The sequence below is a fragment of the Sphaerodactylus townsendi genome, linkage group LG08 (genome assembly GCF_021028975.2).
Source record: "Sphaerodactylus townsendi isolate TG3544 linkage group LG08, MPM_Stown_v2.3, whole genome shotgun sequence".
NCBI classification, from domain to species: domain Eukaryota; kingdom Metazoa; phylum Chordata; class Lepidosauria; order Squamata; family Sphaerodactylidae; genus Sphaerodactylus; species Sphaerodactylus townsendi.
Window position 1 is genome coordinate 72,182,392 of NC_059432.1, and position 20,131 is coordinate 72,202,522.

Sequence of the window (20,131 nt, forward strand, 5' to 3'; positions counted from 1 at the left end):
GCTATAGTTTGTAGCTGTCAGGTTCCCCTTTCAAACAATAATTCACTTGATTGGTTCAAGGCTTTTATTGAAGACATGTCAGGAACATAGAAAGAGAGTTCTGGCGAAAAGCGCGCCAGACTCTTGATAATATGAGTGTAAGATCCCCTCCCCCACATGAGAAGCAGACAGTTCACATTGTCTGGCCTGGAGTCTCTTCCCAGCCACAGAACTCCAAGGCCGCAGCTAGAAGTGATTACACTGCACCTGCATAAGCGAAAGCAAATCCCCCCCCCCCCAACCGCCCCATTATGACAGTAGCATGGTCCCCAGGATCCCCTTTCACCTGGACAATGTAAACAGAGCATTGTGACGTGTTAGCCACACACACAAAAGCATTTTCTCTACTCCTCACACCACAGGTAGATTCTGAAGTGGACATCTTGAAGAAGATTGAGAAAACAAAGGCCGAAGAAGGATCCCTGCTGGAATTCATTAAAAGTAAGAGGTTCTTATTCCAACTTTCTGAGTAAGGGGTTATGCTATAAAATTTTTGCTTCTATATACAGAAATATAAGACAGAATTCTCTTAATTACTTTTGATCGCTAATAGTCAAACCACAGGTTATAGGCTTTTAAATGTATATAATACAATAAAATTATTCACACAATAAAATAATATAATAGGTAAAATAGCATGTGATATTAAGGACCCTGTTTCTCACATTTCACTTCAACCTCTGTTCTTTGCACAACTCTCAACCATAACCAAGTGTCTACAAGTATCTCTGTTTTGCTGACAGGCCATTAGTTTCACCAAGGTTTAGATCTCTGTTACTTTTAGCAACCAGTCATTAATTGTGGGCTTATTTTTTTTTCTTCAAGTTTCTAGCAAAGACCCATTTAGCTATGTTAATTGTACATAAAACTATTGCTTGATGGTTTTTAGGTACATCAACTACACAATTTAACAGAATGACCTGTGGTTTACAGGGAATTTGATTCTCGACCCTCAGTGATTTATTTATCCATTGCCTGTTTGCATATCACCACATTTCAACCACAAGCATATTCTTCCTCACAAAATCCAGACTTTTTAATCCCTGTTCCATAGTTGTTTGTTAGTCTAAAAATACATTAAATGCCATCTAGAAATCGTTTGCATAGATTTTCCCTGTAAGAAAGGCACATTGTAAAGGTGGTACCATTTGTAAATAAATACCCCAACTTTTTGTCATCTGAACTCGTACCAATATCTCTTTGCCATCTTATTAGAAAACTATAACCAGGCTTAAGTAACATAGCCAATAAAATGGTTTACAGATTTGAAAACAATGCGGTGTTCACACACAGTTAACATTTTCTCAAAGGTAGTAATGTGAAACCATTCTGTAACGTATCACATAGATAAACTTTGATTTGCAGTCATGCTGAACCAGAGTTCCTATGATCTTTAACTAGCTAAAATTTGTAATCCACACTTTTACCCATAATATAGATTTTTCTAAACTAAACCTAATAACAAGTGGTCGATTATTAGAAAATCCAAAATCAGTGTAATATTTTTATTGGAAGCATTAAAAGCAAAGTTTACTAAGCCTGGATGCGGTTGCCAGGAGGGCTTCCTGGAGCCACCTTGAAAGTCTGGTGCCTCTACCTTGAAAAATATGCAGGCTGCTTAGACACTCAGAAATTCTCAATTGGCTACAATGGACCCAAGACACTGTAGATCAGAGAATCTTGGGGTGCCTGTCAGGGGAGCATTTTTAAAGCTAGCAGCACCAAAATTTCACAGTCTCATCCGAAGAGTGTCCTGATGATACCACTTGAGTTTAGTGAAGTTTAGTTCAGGGGAGCCAAAGTTATGGACCCTCAAACAGGTAGCCCCATCTCCTGTTAGCTCCCATTGGAAACCATTGGGGCACCCACTTTGGGAGTCCATAAGTTTGCCCCCCTGAATCAAACTTCACCAAAGTTGGGTGACATCATCAGGACAGTCTCTGAATGAGACCCTGAAATTTTGGTGCCAGTAGCACCCCCTGCAGACCGAAACGCAAAAAAACCCAAAATACCCCCCCCCCCATCCTGAATAAAAGGCATTCGGATCAGCTTGTATTCAGGCAGGACATATTCAGGCCAAATTTGGCATGAATTTGCCCAGATTTGGGCCAAATCCGGGATTCAGTGCACCCAAATCTCCAAGCCTATTAGTAACCCAAGGGGATGATGGTTCCCATCATGCCTTCCTTGCAAGTTTCCTGCCATAATCTCCATCATGCTTAGCTGAGATATTTTGGCTCACTTTTTAAAAGAGGTTTCATATCTTACTTTTCGACATGTTATAAATAGCTCTTCCCTAAACAATTAACAGAAGAAGAATCTAAATCAATCTAGGAATGCATCATTGACCTTTGACACTTTCAATATCTGGCCCAAGAAGAAGAGCATTCCAGTTCTTCCTGTGGGGCTTTCTTATGCAACCAACATCATTTGTAGATTTCTGCAGGGACTTAGTAAAAAAAGCATTTTTCAATTTAAAGAATGCTATCATTTGTATGAATTGCTGATGAGATCTTTTCTGTCTCTAAACTTTTTGCCCCATTCTTTTTTCTTGGGTTTCAGAGTTCCCTCAAGGCTTCCTCTCGCTGATTCTTAATCCATTCTTCGTATTACTGGTCTTAGCTCAGTGCAGTTTCTCCTCAGTCATCGCTGGACTCTCTACCTTCCTCAACAAATACCTGGAGAAAGAGTTTGGAACCAGCCCCTCCTATGCAAACTTTCTCATTGGTGAGAGCACATTAGTGGTTCTGGACTGATGGACTGTGTGGTTTATCTGCAGCACAAATCTTTTCCCTGTATGAAACTGTGGACAGAGCACACTTACGGCCCAGAGGGTGGCAGAGTCTGTTTGTCTCGGTATTATATCAGAGTGGCATGGGAATCTGATGGGGCATACAGAGGTCAGAATGGAACAGATATCCCATTGGCTTCATCAGCCTTATGTTCCATAGGTAAAAGGATGCCCCTGAGCCACAGTAGGTGTTCAGCATTGAAAAATGATTGGTCATGTTTAGTGTGGTTAGAGTGTCAGACTAAGATCTTGGAGAATGCCCCCTGTGCTGTGGAAGCTGGTAGGGTGACCTTAGGGTAGTCACGCATACTCAACTCCTTTGGAAGCTCTTGTCTGGTGTCTCTTTCTAAGTGGGATGCATTAGGGTCTACTTATGCTAGAGTGGAATCCATTCCTCTTCCAAATTTTGCAACTACATGGCAGCATGACAATGTCAATTAAACTGATTTTCATATGCTAAATTAATATGAACCAATCCAGATCTAAAAATTGGGAGCAAGGAAGGCTTGGAGTGTAAGGGACGTTTTTACATTGGACCAAATAGGTGATGATGATAAGTTATTACCACTTTCCAAGCTGACATCTAGATATCACTTGCCACCTTATGTAGAATGGCAATACTTGCAGCTGCAAAACTTGTTGGTATCTGTACCTGCAGCATTAAGCATCTCAGAGTCCCCTTTGTTCATAGAAACACTAATTGAATCAAAGCAGAAAACAAAACCTACAATATTTGTTTATAAATATTTGATATCAATTTACAAATATGACATACATAGTCACCCTACCAGGTTCCACAGCACAGGGGGCATTCTCCAAGATCTTAGCCTGACACGCTAACCACACTAAACATGACCAAGAATAAATGGAATAAGGAGCTAAATTGCTCTGTTTGCCAAAGCAATGGGATATGGCCTTAGAGTTTATACCTGCTCTCTCCTCAGATCTGAAGTTGAGACTTACTCAGCAAACAATTATGTTTAAAATGTATACTGGACTCCACAGCAACTCTTTATCAAAGGATTGAGTAAAGCATCTAATTGTGGGTGTTATAACTCACAGGGAGAACAGCCGAATGGATGGCCATTTGAGAGCCAGTGTGGGTAGTGCAGGGGTCTGCAACCTGCGGTTCTCCAGATGTTCATGGACTACAAATCCCATCAGGCTTATGGGAATTGTAATCCATGAATATCTGGAGAGCTGCAGGTTGCAGACCCCTGGTTAGTGTGTCAGACAAGGGTCTGGAAGATTCAGATTCAAATCCCCACTCTGCCACAGAAGCAGGTTGGGTGACCCCTTAATCATATGCTTTGGGTGTGTGTTCCAGTTTTTCTGGAAATAAGTTATTCTTCATATCAGTTTTGTATTGTGATGCTCACTGATTTTTTATTTTAAGTTTTTTTCTGTTTTTGTTTGTTTGTTGAATAAAATAAAAGATAAAAATAAAAATGCGGGGAAGGAGAACAAAGCTCCTTTGGATTCCTGTTGGGGAGAAAAGTGGGTATAAATGAAGTGAATAAAATCTTTAAAATACATGGTTTGTATCTTCAACTGACCTTAAAGTAAAAAAGAAGAAAAACCTATTCGACTGAGGAAGTGGTTGTGATTGCTTTAACAGCTCTGCAGTCTTGTCAGAGGCAGCAAGAGCAAAGGGCACTTCTGCCTATCCTGACTGAGAATCAATCAGAAGTGCTTCCATTCCATTCTCTTCTTGATTTCTTTTTAAAGCCACAATGAAATATTGCCCAGCTTATGCAGTGGCCTTGATGTGTCAATAGGTTAAGCCCAATTGTGCTCTGGCAGATCATCACACCCTTTAAAACCAGAGAGATCAGTTGACTGTCTTTGGTAGAACAGATGGTGGAGGGACCATGGCCTAGGGCTGCTCTACTTTTGCCCAATGGCAGCAGTAGTCTGGGACCCTGCTGATGGCTAGAAGGGACTCTGTAAACACTGCTTTGTATGCCAAGCTGGGTTGGGAGAAATAACTATCCTCTCTTCCACCTCTCCCCCAGTGAATCCCTTTGCCTCTGGAGATTAGCAGCAGGATTCATGCAGATTCCTTATCAAAAGATGCTTCCATTGAGGCATTCTGTGACACAGGCCTCTGACGCAAAGGCCAAGAACCCTAACTAAGGATTCTACTTGTACACAAAGACATGATGGAAGTTACTCTCACTAGGCAACTGGTTGTGCAGTTTCTTGTAATCCTAGTTTCAAGGCTGATGTCCTTCTGTTGCGCTGAGAGTTTTTGTCCTTTGTCAGCTTAAGGCCTCTTTCAACTCTTGCAGGAATCATCAATCTGCCTGCTGCTGCTCTGGGAATGCTGTTTGGAGGCATCGCCATGAAGCATTTTGGCTTCTCCCTGAAAACCATCCCACGTTTCTCCATTATTGTGCTGCTCATTTCCACACTGCTGTGCCTTCCTCTCTTCTTTACAGGCTGTTCCCCAGAGACTGTGGCTGGAATTTATCCACCCAGGTAATGTGTTCTTCTCTCAGTGCATGTGGTGGAAAACTATCAAGTTTCGCTCAAATCTGAGGTGGCAACTTCCCCATCCAAATCTGCCTGTCAACATTCAACTTGGAATAATTTCTCCCTTCTTTTTACTCCTTCTCTTTCATCTCCCGACATACACCACCTCTGGGTCTCACTGCCCTCTCCTCTTGCCACCTCTTTGAGATCTTCTCTTTGTAACACTTGCTTAGGGGGGGAAGGTGGACTGCTTCCACATACAGTCTTTGCTCTCCAGTACTACACAGATTTTTAAAGTTATCCATGTTGTTCTCCTGGCTGCCAATGACCCGCTGTAGTGTAGGTCGTGGAGTCTGCATGCTGGTGTCTCACTGTATATGTAGGAATGTCCCAAGAAAAAAGTCCCTGTTTTTGCCAGGGGTGCTTGCATTACTCTCAGTTGCAATCCACAGCGCTGAACCAGAATCAGGATGACAGCTTTCTGACTATGAAACAAAGTTGTTTGTTTATTTATTCTTTCGATTTCTGAGTCACCCTCCCCCAAAAGGCTCAGGGCGACATACAGCGTAAAGATTAAAAATATAATAGCAACAATATTTAAAACCCGCTATATATAATTAAAACAAAACAATATCATAATACAGATGGCAATAAAAGTCCCCCCCACCCCACCCCACAGCACCCACTGGAGGCCAAGATGGTGGAATATACTTCAGCCTGCCTGGCCAAATGCCTGGCGGAACAGGTCCATTTTGCAGGCTCTGCGGAAACTAAACAGGTCCCGCAAGGCCCTGGTCTCTTTCAGGAACCTGTTCCACAAGAGAGGGGCCAGGACCATAAAGGCCCTGGCCGTAGTAGAGGCCAGTCGGACATGTTTCGGGCCAGGGACCTCTAATAGGAATTACTCCAATAATCGGAGGGCCCTAATGGGGCAATATGGGGAGATGCGGTCCCTCAAGTATGCAGGCCCAAGGCCGCTTATAACCTTAAAGGTTAGAATCAGCACTTTGAACATGACCCGGAACTCAATTGGCAGCCAATGGAGCTGGTACAGGACGATACACTCACACTGAAATCCATTAGCTACTACATTCTGTTTCTGATGGCATTTTCCCCAGCAGAGTGGATATTGCAGACATGCTGATATCGATTTAAAATAAGGCTCCAGATTGCTATTTTAATCAAGGAAGTTTGAAGCATGAAGACAACATCTTGATCTTGGCTTCTGTGATCATCCATTCATGGATGTAAGGATGTATTATAGGCTGTGGAACACAGTAAGGACATAGGCTCTGGGGCACAATCAGCTTCTCATTCATTCACAGATTTTGTTTTTAATGCCGTGGAGACCACACAAACCGTCAGACATTTTCAGTGAGGCTTAAACTCAGCTGTGCTTGTACAAGGTGACTATTTCCAGGTTCAACCCCTCCTATTTCCTCCTGGAGAGGATCTCACAAAAGAGCTCCCACTTTTGTAAATCAAGATAGACATCACTGGTTTAGACAGGTTATTGCTCTTGCAAGCAGAGTGCTGTCTTACCAATGTAAGATGCAGTCTTAGCCTCAGGCTGCGATTGGCACCTAGAATGCTCTCAGCTTTAATTAAGCTTTTCTTTTCTTTTTCTTTCTTGGCACAGGATGGCTGGCCTCCCATCCAAAGTGTTTGCATGTGTATGTAAATAATAATCGAGACCAAGTTCACTGAAAACGTCAGAGATACCTACTGGAGGGCTGTAGGCAGGAGGCCAGATTTCTGAATGGCAACAGCAGAGACTGGGAAACAGAGTTTAATCATTCAGTGTATTCAAGAAACTATCTGTCACTCTTCCTGCTTAATTTCATATTATTTTGTCTGTGTGTGTTTGTTTTTTTGGCAGAACATCTAGTTCCTCGTTGCAGTTTCCATGCAACAAGCACTGCTTCTGTGCTGATCTCTTCCACCCAGTCTGTGGAGATGACAAAGTGGAATACATCTCTCCCTGCCATGCAGGTTGTACTGCCTTCAGCATAAATTCTTCTGCAGACATGGTGATGGTATGTAACCCTAAGGAGGACTTCAGGGGCCAGGGAGAAGATATGGAATCTTTAGTAGCTACTGGTTTGACTTCATGAACTTTTAGGTAAACAGGAATTAGGAATGATTCTGGAGCAAGGCTCCTCAAGTTGTGGGAAAGATGGGAGAACAGCCGAGTGGATGGCCATTTGAGAGCCAGTGGGGTTAGTGTGTCAGACCAGGATCTGGAAGATTCAGATTCAAATCCCTACTCTGCCATAGAAGCATGTTGGGGGACCCTGGGCCAGTCACACACTCTTAGCCTATCCTAAGGACAAGGTAGTTTGCCTTGCCCTCCCTCACCTGCTTCAGGCAGACTCTTAGTCTATTTTAAAGATTTTTAAAAGCGCCGCGTGAACATTTGCTCATTTCATTGTTTGTTCATCATCTTGTTTGTAACAAAAGTAGATTTTGAAAAGTAAAATAATGCCAGTTGAGTGTGCCTTCCTAGCAAGCCTCACTAGTGTTCGTTTTCTCCCTCCCTCCCAGGAGCTCAGGGTAGCTTTCATGACTTCTTTCTTCTTCTCTTCCCCATTTCATTTTTGTAATAGCCCTGTGAGGTGGGTTACCATGAGAGAAACCGTCTGGTCCACATTCCCCCAGTTGAAATTTAAACCAAAAGTCATAACTACTGCACAGACTCCTGAAATGTATATGTAATGTGAGTGGTCACCCATAAATTCCTGTTCTCTTAGTTTTACACATTTGCCTTTATTGAAGTAATTGTATTTAAATGATTTCAGGATGAGGCGCTGTGACTCAGGTTTTACAATGGGATTTTCATGTTCAAAAGCAATGGCTGTCAGTGAAGTTGCGCTATTGTAGTGGGACTGCGCACAAGCCATTACCTTGTCTCCTCCCGCTAACCTACTTTGAGCCTTTGGCAACCACAGGGTTGCCCACCCTCACCCAGGGAAGATTCTGCAAAGGCATTACCAATCCCCCTGAGATGACTTTGACTTTCTTTTCTTCCTTTTCAACCAGGTGTATACAAACTGCTCCTGTGTCAACACGACAGATGGACAGTCCTCGGCGAAGTCAGGGTCCTGCCCGATTAGCTGTGGCCATTTGCTGGTTCGTGCTGTAGGTCTCATCTCATTTGCAGCACTGGTAGCCTGCCTGTGTCACAACCCTCTCTACATGATGGTGTTACGGTAAGTAGCAGAAGGGCTCAGGGCTGGCAGACTTACTGCAACAGAAGAAGTAACCATTGCAAAATTATTCTAGGGTGAGGTCCTCTTCCATTTCAGGATATACGCCAGCTGTCTGTTCCCATATGTTCCCCCAGCTTTCTAGTCATAAAAGGCTAAAAAATAAAAAAGTTTATTTTTTTAAAGTAAAATAATTAGAACTGTCGATATGATAAAATATTAATGAAATCCTACATACATTTTAACTTGTTTTCTGAAAGTAAAGAGGGTTGGACACCAGCTCGCTTGACTTAAAATACTTAAAAGGGTTGGACACCAGCTTGCTTGACTTTTACAGCTGGAGTGCCACCACTGGGAAGGCCTTGCCATCACTCATATGGGGCCATTTTTGGCTTTATTGTAGGAAATTGATACCTGCTTTAGAACCTCCCTTTTTGTGTGACAAAGATAATCATGTTTTTTAATTATCACTTTTGTCTAGAGCAGGGGTAGGGAACCTTTAACACTCAAAGAGCCATTTGGACCCGTTTTCCATGGGAAAAGAAAACATTTGGAGCCGCAAATAATTTTTGACATTTAAAATAAAGATAACACTATATATATAGGTTTTTTCCCCCTTTTACTCCACTCATTCTGAGAAGCGCATGGATCCGCCCGCCCTGCTGCCTGCAGGGCGGGCAAGGATGAAGCCGGCAGCTCAGCCTCACCGGCTGCTGGGAAAGTGCCCGCCCCGCCTGCAGGGGCGGGCGAGAGGGGAAGCCCACGGCGTGGCCCAGCCGACCGTGGGCAGTTGGTGCGCCCGCCCTGCTGCCTGCAGGGCGGGCAAGGATGGGCCCGGTGGCTCGGCTCGTGGAGCCACAGTGCAAGGGCAGAAGAGCCACAGGTTCCCTACCCCTGGTCTAGAGGAGTAAGTCACCCTTGCATATAAAATTTGCTATGTTTTTATCGTACACAGTGTGGTGAGCTATGATGAAAAGTCGTTTGCCATTGGAGTCCAGTTCTTGTTGATGAGATTGCTAGGTAAGTGCCTGCCTGACTTCATTATACCTCTTGTTCTAGCATCTGGCACTCCAGACGTGTACCTTATATGTGTACCTTGCACAGAGGCGTATCGGGGGAAATGGTGCCTGGAGATAACTTCTTTCCTGGGCACTCTCCACCCCCCACCCTGCACTTGTGGGTGGATCCCCATCCCTGAACCCTGCCCCTGGCTTTTGCCCAAAAGCTGGCCTGCAGGGGGTGGAGCTTGGTGTTGTGCGACTGGGGCACACACTGTTTGGTTACGTGGGGGGAGTCCAGATCCCCCCCCAACCAAATGACATACACCTGGGGACATGGGTGACCCCATGTCCCTATAGGCCATAATCCTCTGACCTTACATAGAGATAATGCAAAACTTCTTAGGGTTCTATCCCTCCCGTCCCCTTTCAGGCTGAATCTGGTTTCCAGTGTCTGATGAAACAATGTATAGATGTTATAAATAATTTTAACCTTGTATTTTAAAAATGAATATGGAACTTAAAAACTACGTAATAAAGGAAACTAGTCCAGGCCATTAATCAATCTATACACTTGTCCCTTATTCTATCCAGGATTTGTGATCTCAAACTTGTATGGGACTTCAGCAACAGGATCAATAAACAATATAATAAATAGAGGAGACGAAAAAACAAATGGGAAAGAGAAGGGAGGAGGGAAGGAAAGTGAACGGGAAGGGAAGAAGGAGAGGAAGGACAGTGGGGAAGCAGGGAAGGAGAAAGGGGTAGTTGATGTACTATCATAGCTGCCTGGTGGAATAGCTGTGTCTTACAAGCCCTGTGGAATTGCATTCAATCCTGCAGGGCTCTGGTCTCCCCAGACAGAATGTTCCACCAGATAAAAGCCAAGACCCAAAAGGATATCGAAGAGATAGAAAAAGTTCAGAGAAGGGCAATGAGGATGATTGAGGGATTGGAGCACCTTCCTTCTGAGGAGAGGTTGCAGCGTTTGAGACTCTGGTTTGGAGAGGAGACGTCTGAAGGAGGATATGATTGAAGTCTATAAAATTATGCATGGGATAGAAAATGTTGACAGAGAGAAATTTTTCTCTCTTTCTCACAATACTAAAACCAGGGGACATACATTGAAAATGCTGGGGGAAAGAATTAGGACTAATAAAAGGAAACATTTATTCACGCAGCGCGTGATTGGTGTTTAGAATATGCTGCCTCAGGAGGTGGTGATGGCCATTAACCTTGATAGTTTTAAAAGGGGCTTGGACAGATTTATGGAGGAGAAGTCGATCTCTGGCTACCAATCTTGATCCTCCTTGATCTCAGATTGCAAATGCCTTAGCAGACCAGGTGCTCAGGAGCTGCAGCAGCAGAAGGCCATTGCTTTCACAACCTTCATGTGAGCTCCCAAAGGCACCTGGTGGGCCACTGTGAGTAGCAGAGTGCTGGACTAGATGGACTCTGGTCTGATCCAGCAGGCTGTTTCTTAGGTTCTTATGATGGAAATGGATGGAAAGACCTGTTTTCTACCGCAGTGGAAGGACAGAAAAAGAGTGTGCATCGCCACACAGTGCATGATTATCATATGGATTTTTCTGACGCAAAATGCAATGTTGGCAGCTAGCTTTGACTTCAAGAGAAGATCCATGTAGGAGGGGTCCATTGTAGCTTTCAGCCATGATAATTAAATGAGAGGTCCATGTTTGAGACTGTGTACATCTGAATCCCAGTTGCTGAGGGACTATAGCAGGTAAAGGATGTTGCCCTCATGCTGTGCTTGAGTCTCCCAAAAATACCTGGCTGGCCACTATGAGAAACAGGATGCTGAATTTCAGTCGACTTTTGGTCTGATGCAGCAGAGCTCTTTCTGTCCTATAGTGACTCTGAAGTTTTGCACCTGATGCAACCAGTACTTCACATCCATAACACAGAGCTTAGCTCTGTCTCAGATTTAAGCTCTAACACGTTGTTTTTGCTCCCTCTGTTCTTCGGAAGCTTGGTTGCCAGCTCCTGCCCTCTTTGGCTTACTCATTGATTCTTCATGCATCTGGTGGAGAAAACAGAATGGCAAGATTGGATCCTGTGCTTACTATGACAACAGCCTACTGCGCAACAGGTACTTAGCTGGGAATCTAGTTTTGTGTTTTGCTGAGGTCGGGCCTTTCTGACTTGGGCTGTGACAAAAAACAATTCTTACCTTTGGAATTTGCTTGTCCTCCTCCAAGGATCTCTGGTTTCCATTTATCCCATTTTATCTGCAAAACAACCCTGTAAAGTAGGTTAACTGAAGAGGCAGTGACTTACCCCAATGTCCTCTGTGTGGGAATGTTATTGAATAGGCCTTGAAGCAGCAGCATACTTCTCCTTCCTTCCAGCAGCGGAAAACAGAAGCCAAGAGGAAGAAACTCTGCTTGTCATACGGCTTTGTTGCAGTTATCCATGAGGGTTGTTGTTTGTCAGACATGGCTCACTGTTGTCTGGATTTACATTTTCTACCCCGCCTCTGCCTAGAGTTCTGATCCCCGCTTTATTTAATCCACATATGCATGTACATCATGATCTTCACGCTGAGACTTAAGGCTAAGAGAAAAACCTGATTCTGAGAACTATTGGGTTATTGTTTCATGGAATGTTTTGTGGAAGACCCAATTATCCAAGCCCCTGAGGCCATGTGCGCAAATGCGCTCTGGCATCCTCTGATTGCTGCTTTGCCATTTGTTGATGAAAGCCTTCTGGAAGACCTTCCAAGTGACTCAGATCTAGAACCAGATTAAAGCCCCAGGAATTTCACCTGAGCCACACCCAAGGAAGCCTTGAAGTTGTTCTAGGAAACCACTTTAAATCTTCACATCAAGGCCAGGCTTTTGCAGTAGACCTTCTGTCCTTTCTCTCCCCTAAAAAAATGCTACAAGGCCTTTGTGAGGCAAAAATGGATGGTTGCCAACAAAAGAATTCCTACATATGCCTTGCTGAGTCACTCTCAGATGAATAGGTGACTTAGCTTGCCTAAACAATGAGGTATTTGAGGAGGTGTGAAAGCTCTGCATTGGCTGTACCATCCCAGAGGAGAAGAAAATAGGGTGAAGAGAGACCATTCCTCTGAACAACCTTTGAAAAGCCAAGATTAACCACTGAAAATTCCCAGATGATTTTTTGTTTTTATAAGTGTGTTTATGTTAAGTGCCTTCAGGTCACTTCCAACTCATGGTGACCCTATGAATCAATATCCTCCAAAACATTCTATTATTAACAGCCTTGTTCAGGTCTTGCAAACTGAGGACCATGGCTTCCTTTATAGAGTCAATCCATCTCATGTTGGGTCTTCTTTTCCTGTTGCCGTCAACCTTTCATAGCATTATAGACTTTTCCAGTGACTCTTGTCTTCTCATAATGTGATCAAAGTACGACAACCTCAGTTTATTCACTTTAGCTTTCAGTTCAGGTTTGATTTGATCTAGAACCCACTTGCCTTCATAGCAGCAGATAAGTTCCAGAAGAACTCTGTGTTTGCAAGCTTGGGTATGTAAAAACAAAATAGTCCAGACTGGTTGCATTCAGAACATGAAGAATGGAGACACGGCACGGCTATCCAGCACCACAATCCCCTGATCTTGACTTCTAGGCCAGGTAAAAATGCCTCCTTCACCACTTCCCAATCACTTACCCTGGCTAACTGGAAGAGCTGAACTAAGGATATTTGTGATTTCACTATATAGTAACCACACCCTTCCTCAGTGCTGGCCTGAAACCACTGTCTACTTTCTTCACCACAAGCGTTATTCAGATAGTATGGGCTGGTATACTCAACTAGGGAAGGGCTGTTAAAGACTCAAGTCAACAACAGTAACCTTTTGGCCTCTCAGTCTGCATGTCCTATGGAAAGTCCAGACTACCCACTCTAGGGGCCCATTAGCCTGGATCACGCACTCTTTAGAGCAGGGGTCTGCAACCTGCGGCTCTCCAGATGTTCCTGGACTACAATTCCCATCAGCCCCTGCCAGCATGGCCCAATTGCTTTAGAGGCTGCTGCTTTGCAGGTCCAGGTCAAGCAAGAGGACTGGGAGCATCCACTTAATCCTGTATAACAGATGTACAGAGGAGTTTCCAGAGCTAGAAGCTCTTTGACATTGGAAACCCACCTTCCTCACCCCAGAAGAAAACTTTTCACCATGCTAAATGCCATCTTCTCAAAGTTCACAGAATGGTCCAGAATATCCCTGGCCACACAACCACTAAGTGATGAAGGCATTTGTTTGATGAACTTCTGTGCTGGCTTCCAGAATTCTGTGTTCCCATACTCTAATCCAGAGATTTCTTTTCTAGACCATATTGCTATTCCCATTACATTGCCACAAAGCTTTTTTCCTGGATATTTCAAAACAAATGGGCCAGTTCATATAAACTAAAGGTTTATTTGATTAGAATTTCATCCTTTTTTTTCTTCTCTTGACAGGTACTTGGGTCTCCAGGTGGGCTACAAACTTCTTGGCGTTTTGCTGTTGAGCTTAATCAGCTGGAAGATGACCAAGAGCAAGGAATACAATGTGCAACAGAAATCCTCTGGCCCAGTATAGCTTTGCAGTAAAGGACACCTCTTGAGCATCATTTTATGGCTTGAGCACTGTTTTGTACCTTGCCTGTATTTACTTAACTGCCTTTGTGGCATTTTTACATTAAGGGAACAGCTTCATATTCACAACTGAACATTCAATTCTTGCACATAAGCTCCTGATACGTGCAGCTCAGTGAAATGGACATTGTGGCGCTGATAAATGGAGCTATAAGCTGGACTCCCAAGATCTGGCCAAAAGGATAGTGTTAAAGAGCCATGGCCACCCACTATTCTTTCTGGGAAGTCTCAATGAAAATGTATATGGATCTAGGACAGGCATGCCCAACAAGGGCTCTTGTGGCACTAAGCTTATAGTTTGCAGCCAACGTGACACGCTCTAGAGTGGACATTTCTTTTGTTCTTCTAAGCAAATGAATCAGTTTATAGAAAGCCAACCTGGACTCCTGAAAAACATTTGAAAGATAGGAATGGCAAATGATAGCTGTTACAGTTAGCAGAACACAGCTTCTTAGAAGTCTTTTGGTGAGAAGGAAGCAGTCCTATATTGACTGTGTTGTGTTGTTTGCATGGGGGTATTGTTTGTTGGAGCATCAACAGCTCATGGTTCCATCTCCACTTTCATACCACCTTTCTTTTCTCCCCCTCTTCCTTCCCCCTCCCCCATTGCACAGGTCAGAGTGAATATAAACTTTACTCACTGTTTAAAGTTATTGTTATGAAATACTGAAGTTTTAAATAAAAACAACTTTTTCCTATTCATATGCTTTTATTGATCTCCTCGAAAGGATCAGATTGCCAATATCCTCCTTGCCTCTGGGCTTTTCTGTTGCTATAGTGATACCATGTCTGATCCCAGGGTGCTTTGAATGGGGCTAATGAAAGTACACATGGACTTTTTTGTTCTGATATGTGAAGAATGCTTCATTTATGTATTGCTGAAAGTATTCAGATTCATATTTCAGAGAATTTGAAAATACATTTGTTTTCATTGTTTTGTTTACCAAAGAGCAAACATGAATCTGACAATGTATTGTCAAAGGCTCTCATGGCTGGATTCAACTGGTTGTGGTGGGTTTTCTCGCAAGGACGTAGGTAAGGGGGGGGGGTCTCGGGTTACATGTACAAAGCTCCACCCCCCATTTGTGATTTTTTGGTATTTTAGTGTGTGTTTTTGTTTTTGGCCTGCAGGGGGTGCAGTTTTTAGGCTAATAGCACCACAATGTCAGAGATTTGTTGGGAGACTCTCCTGATGATACCACCCACGTTTGGTGAGGTTTGGTTCAAGGGGTCCAAAGTTATGAACTCCCAAAGGGAGTGCCCCATCCCCCATTGTTTCCAATGGGAGCTAATAGGGGGCTACACCTTTGAGGGTCCATAACTTTGGACCCCCCTGAACCAAACTTCACCAAACATGGGTGGTATCATCAGGAGAGTCTCCTAAAGATATCCTGAAATTTTGGTCCTGCTAGCTTAACAATTGCACCCCTGACAGCAGGCCTCCCCGCCGCAAATTTCCCAGATTCTCCTTTTAAATCCACCCCCTTCGGCATGGATTTAAAGGGAGAATCTGTCCCCAGTTTAAACATTGAAAGTGATGCTGTTTCAGGGTGGGGGAGAATCCACCCCAAAACAGCATCACTTTCAATGTTGTTTTAACTGGGAACCCCAGATTCTCCCTTTAAAGTGGATTTAAAAGGACAATCTGGGCTCCCTAGTCTAAACACCATTGAAAGTGATGCTGTTTGGGGATGGACTCCAGCATCACAGCGGCCGCCCATTGGGGGGGGGGGGGGGCTCAAAACTCAGATTTTGCACCGGGCTCCATTTTCCCTAGCTATACCTGCCTGGCCTCGGAGAGCTGCTTTTATAAGCACTGAGGCCAGGGGCGGGACTTGGAGAGGCATGGCCATACCCCCAGGGGCGGGTGGGGGTGTGGCCCCCCTGAGCCTCCCCCCCATAAAAATCTATACCTACATCACTGGTTTTCTGGGCTGTGTGGCCGTGGTCTGGTGGATCTTGTTCCTAATGTTTCGCCTGCATCTGTGGCTGGCATCTTCAGAGGTGTATCAGAGAGGAAAGTCTGTTACTCACTGTGACAGACTTCCCTCTGTGATACACCTCTGAAGATGCCAGCCACAGATGCAGGCGAAATGTTAGGAACAAGATCCACCAGACCACAGCCACACAGCCCGGAAAAGCCACCACAACCAAATGAACCTGACAGTCCCTTGGAATTTGGAAGGCAAGGCTGAAACAAAACAGACCATCTGATGTATGATATTTTGAAATCCGGTTATTATCAAAGTGCCTCTAGGTGGCACTATTGCCTTTTTAAAAGAGCATTAAACTCTACCCTAAGTACAGTTATTCAAATGAAAATTACTTAATAGAAGATACTGCACCAAAGGGATGTTATTAAATACTGTGGCCAGACTGCTGGCTTTAAAGGTACCACCTAACACCGAGTTTAATGAGGCCATATCCATGTTATATGGTAATTAACATCCACCCCACCCAGCCTTAAAATTTTAGGATAATCCTAAGCAGGTCTTTTCAGAACCCTTCCCAAATCTATACCATGGGGTTTACTCCTAGGAGAGTGTCCTTGAGATGGCACTGAGAAAAATATATTGGGAATCGAGGAACAGTCTTGCCACACTATCTACAAGCTTTTCCAGTAATGTCTTTCTAAGTGTGTACCATTTCATGCTTGTTTGGAACTTGCACTCTCTGACCTCTGGACCCATATAGCCTCTGATTTCAGAGGGTGGAGATGCAGTTCCATTACCCATTCTGGACACATCTGGAAGCTCTCCCTCTCCATAGGTTCCAAGGTGAACCATGGATAAATTTAAAGTCCTTTTTTTTCTAGTGCTGTTTCTTCATTTTTGACAGTCCGAGAAACATGCTATATCTTATGTGAACAAAAAACCTGACAGCCATTTTTAAAATTAAAAAGCAGTTTTGGGCAAATGTGATCTTTAATGGAAAGATGCAGGGTTTTTTGTTCCAAACAGTTCCTGTAAACATACATCGGGAATCCCACCTGGGAAAGCAATGGGGAGAGGACAATTTGGGTGACAGGCAACTTATTAAGTGCATAGGTGCACGCAACCTCCACACACATATGAATACGTCCTTTCCACAAGTTTCTTTTTCAGTTTTTAAAAAAATAACTATAGGATTTCCTTGAATTCAAATACATTTAATGTATGGTTGCCCCTGGGTTATTTATTAAACTTGCTTATTAGAATATTTATTTACTTCATTTACGCCCTGCCTTTCTCTCAAAAAGAAATTCAAAGCGCTTTAAATCATTCTTCCTCTTTTCACACTGTTTATTGTGTTATCATGAGAAACATTGGCAGTTCTAACTACATTTAAATTGATTTATAGCCACCAAGGGTTGGTTTGCAGCCTTGAGACCTAGTATGGTATAGTGATTAGAGTGTTGGATTAAGACTGAGGAAACCTGGGTTCAAATCCACTCAGCTATAAAGCAAATAGAGTGACCTTTGACCAGTCATTCTCTTTATTTTATGGAATTGTTGTGAGGATGAACTATCTGGAGTTCTTTAGACAAAGGTCTATGTATACACACATAGAAGTGGGGATCTGCAACTCATTCCATCTCCCACACACACTTATTTGTTTGTTTGTTTGTTTATTAGTCTTGATAGACCGCCCAACCCCCGAAAGGCTCTGGGCGGTATACAATGAGACATAAAACAAATACAATATAAGATCTCATAAATACAATATAGCAATAAAACATTAAAATTCATTAAAATACATTATAGCAGCAATTCCAAAAATTACAGATAAGAATACATGCACAGATGCATGCACAGATGGCGCCCAACCCAAAGGCCAGGAGGGCCAGCATTGCCCAAAAATAGATGGAATCAGCAATCAGGCAATGCTGAAGATGGCAAAACTGTCGTGGGGGCTTCAGAGGGGGCAGGCAGTCTGCGGCTGGCATCCCCAAAGGCCCGGTGGAATAACATCTGCTTCCTTTCCTCCCCCCTTCTCAATACTCCACTCCCTCTTTCTCTCACTCCCTTTTCCAGCAATCTACTCCCCTTTCCACTTCTCTATCTATATTACCCAATATCTCTTTCCCCCCCCCACCGCCCTTACCTCTTTACCTTGACCTATCCCTCAGCTGTGTTGGTGGCAGGGTCCCCAGGAGCCACCATGTCAGCTGGCAGAGCCCCTGTCAGTTGCTGTATTGAGTGTGCAGGTAAGTAATCTGTGCAGGTAAGTAATCTGTGCATGCACAGTTTAACATTTGGAGGGGGAGTCAAACCCCATAATATAGGGGGTTTTAACTGTCAAGATTTTTCTGCAAACTTGGAGAGGGGGTCTCCCAAGGTTGGATAAAAACCTCCTTTCAGTTGGGTAGGATCCACAGATTTAGATTTTCGCAGATCTGTTCATATTAGATGGATAGATGTAGTGTGTGCAGCGCCGTCAAGTTGCTTCCAACATGGAAGGCCTATGAATTAATTACCTCCAAAATGTCCTATCATAAATAGCCTTACTGTAGTCTTGCAAACTGAGGGCTGTGGTTTCCTTTATTGAAACAGTCCATCTCATGTTGGATCTTCCTCTTTCCTTGCTGCCTTCAATTTCTTCTAGCATTATTTTCTTTTCCAGCAAGTCCTCTCATAGTGTGACCAAAGTACAATGGCTTCAGTTTGGTCATTTTGGCATTGTGTGTGTGTAATTTTTTGTGATATCAACACTGCTATTGATAGGTAACTGAGCCAATTGTCATGCAACCAGCAATGGTTTGGATTTTATTTGGGACCTTGTAATTAGTATTGCTAGCTGTTTAACATCTGTCATAAATAAATATAGTTCAAGCACTCAAAGACTAAAAATGGGTTGCTGCTGCCAGCCACCCTCTCCTAATCTGCAACTGATAATGGAGTACTTTAATTTACACTTCTGTGATTTTTTTAAAATACCCCTTTCAAGCTCCAGTGCCATTGCCCTTCACATGCCAAAGGTGGAGTTCTACCTATTCAGTATCATAAGAACCTTCCTAGCTATATAGTTTATAATCTGTCAATCGCACCAGGTTGGTTAACCTTCTTTGACTCTTTATGCGTTTTGCCAGCTGTTCCTTTGCTCTTGAGCACCTTCAATTATTATTGCTTTTTTACTGCATAACAATAGAAATAGAATTGCAGAGGAAATTGAGCAGGAGGCAGCAGTTCATTTCCAAATGCTAACTCATTTCCATGTGTATTTGGAGTGACTTAAAAAAACTCTAAAGGACAGCAAATTTCACAAACTCATTTTGAGCTCACCAGATGAATCCAAATTGCTAGGGCTGTCAGGCTATAACTTAAATGGGAGGGGGGGGATTCACAGTAAAAGACCTTCAAGTTGTCATTGATAGGAGTTATTAGAAGGAGAGCAGGGAACAGCCAGGAGGAACCTCTAGTCTCTGGCCAAGAATCCACACACACCCTCCAATTAAACCAAGTTTTAGTGTACTATCTATCTTGTACTGGAACCAGTTATGGTTTTAACTTGTAGACTTAAAATAGATTTCCATTCCTCTGCAAATATAGGTTGTTGGTGTGGGGGGAGGGACGGTTGCCTATCTTTTGGCAAAACTTTAGAATCATTACCAATTACAATTCCTGCATGATGTAGTGATTAAGAGTGGTGTGTGACCTTCAATTCCCCACAACTCCAAATGAGTGGCAGACTCTTAATCTGGTGAACCAGGTTTGTTTCCCTACTCCTCCGCCTGAAGCCTGCTGGATGACCTTGGGCCAATCACAGAACTCTCTCATGCCCCACCCATCTCACAAGGTGCATGTTGTGAGGAAGGGAAGGTCATTGTAAACCACTTTGAAATTCCTTAAAGATACAGAAAAGCGGGGTATAAAAAACAACTCTTATTCTTTCTCTTCTTGTATTGCTTTTTTGGATAGACAGAAAAGGAGTGGTGTGCTTACAGGCTTCAAATATACGAAACAAAAAATGTTTAATAAACAAAAATAAAAAGAATGCAGATAATCTGTTCAAGCATCAG

General features: G+C 43.3%; 1 protein-coding gene across 3 annotated transcripts in view; it reads left to right on the plus strand.

Annotated features, from left to right (window-relative positions):
• Nucleotides 1–14,831, plus strand: part of SLCO2A1 (solute carrier organic anion transporter family member 2A1) — a 62,753-nt gene extending 47,922 nt beyond the window's left edge. For all 3 annotated transcript variants that reach the window (XM_048504854.1, XM_048504853.1, XM_048504855.1), the window contains 8 exons: nt 402–480; nt 2,602–2,766; nt 5,122–5,311; nt 7,185–7,341; nt 8,345–8,514; nt 9,467–9,531; nt 11,499–11,619; nt 13,957–14,831. In XM_048504854.1, the coding sequence (XP_048360811.1) occupies nt 402–480; nt 2,602–2,766; nt 5,122–5,311; nt 7,185–7,341; nt 8,345–8,514; nt 9,467–9,531; nt 11,499–11,619; nt 13,957–14,077 (1,068 nt within the window). In that variant the 3' untranslated portion in view covers nt 14,078–14,831. The remainder of the gene's footprint in view (nt 1–401; nt 481–2,601; nt 2,767–5,121; nt 5,312–7,184; nt 7,342–8,344; nt 8,515–9,466; nt 9,532–11,498; nt 11,620–13,956) is intronic.
• The last annotated feature ends 5,300 nt before the right edge of the window (nt 14,832–20,131 follow it).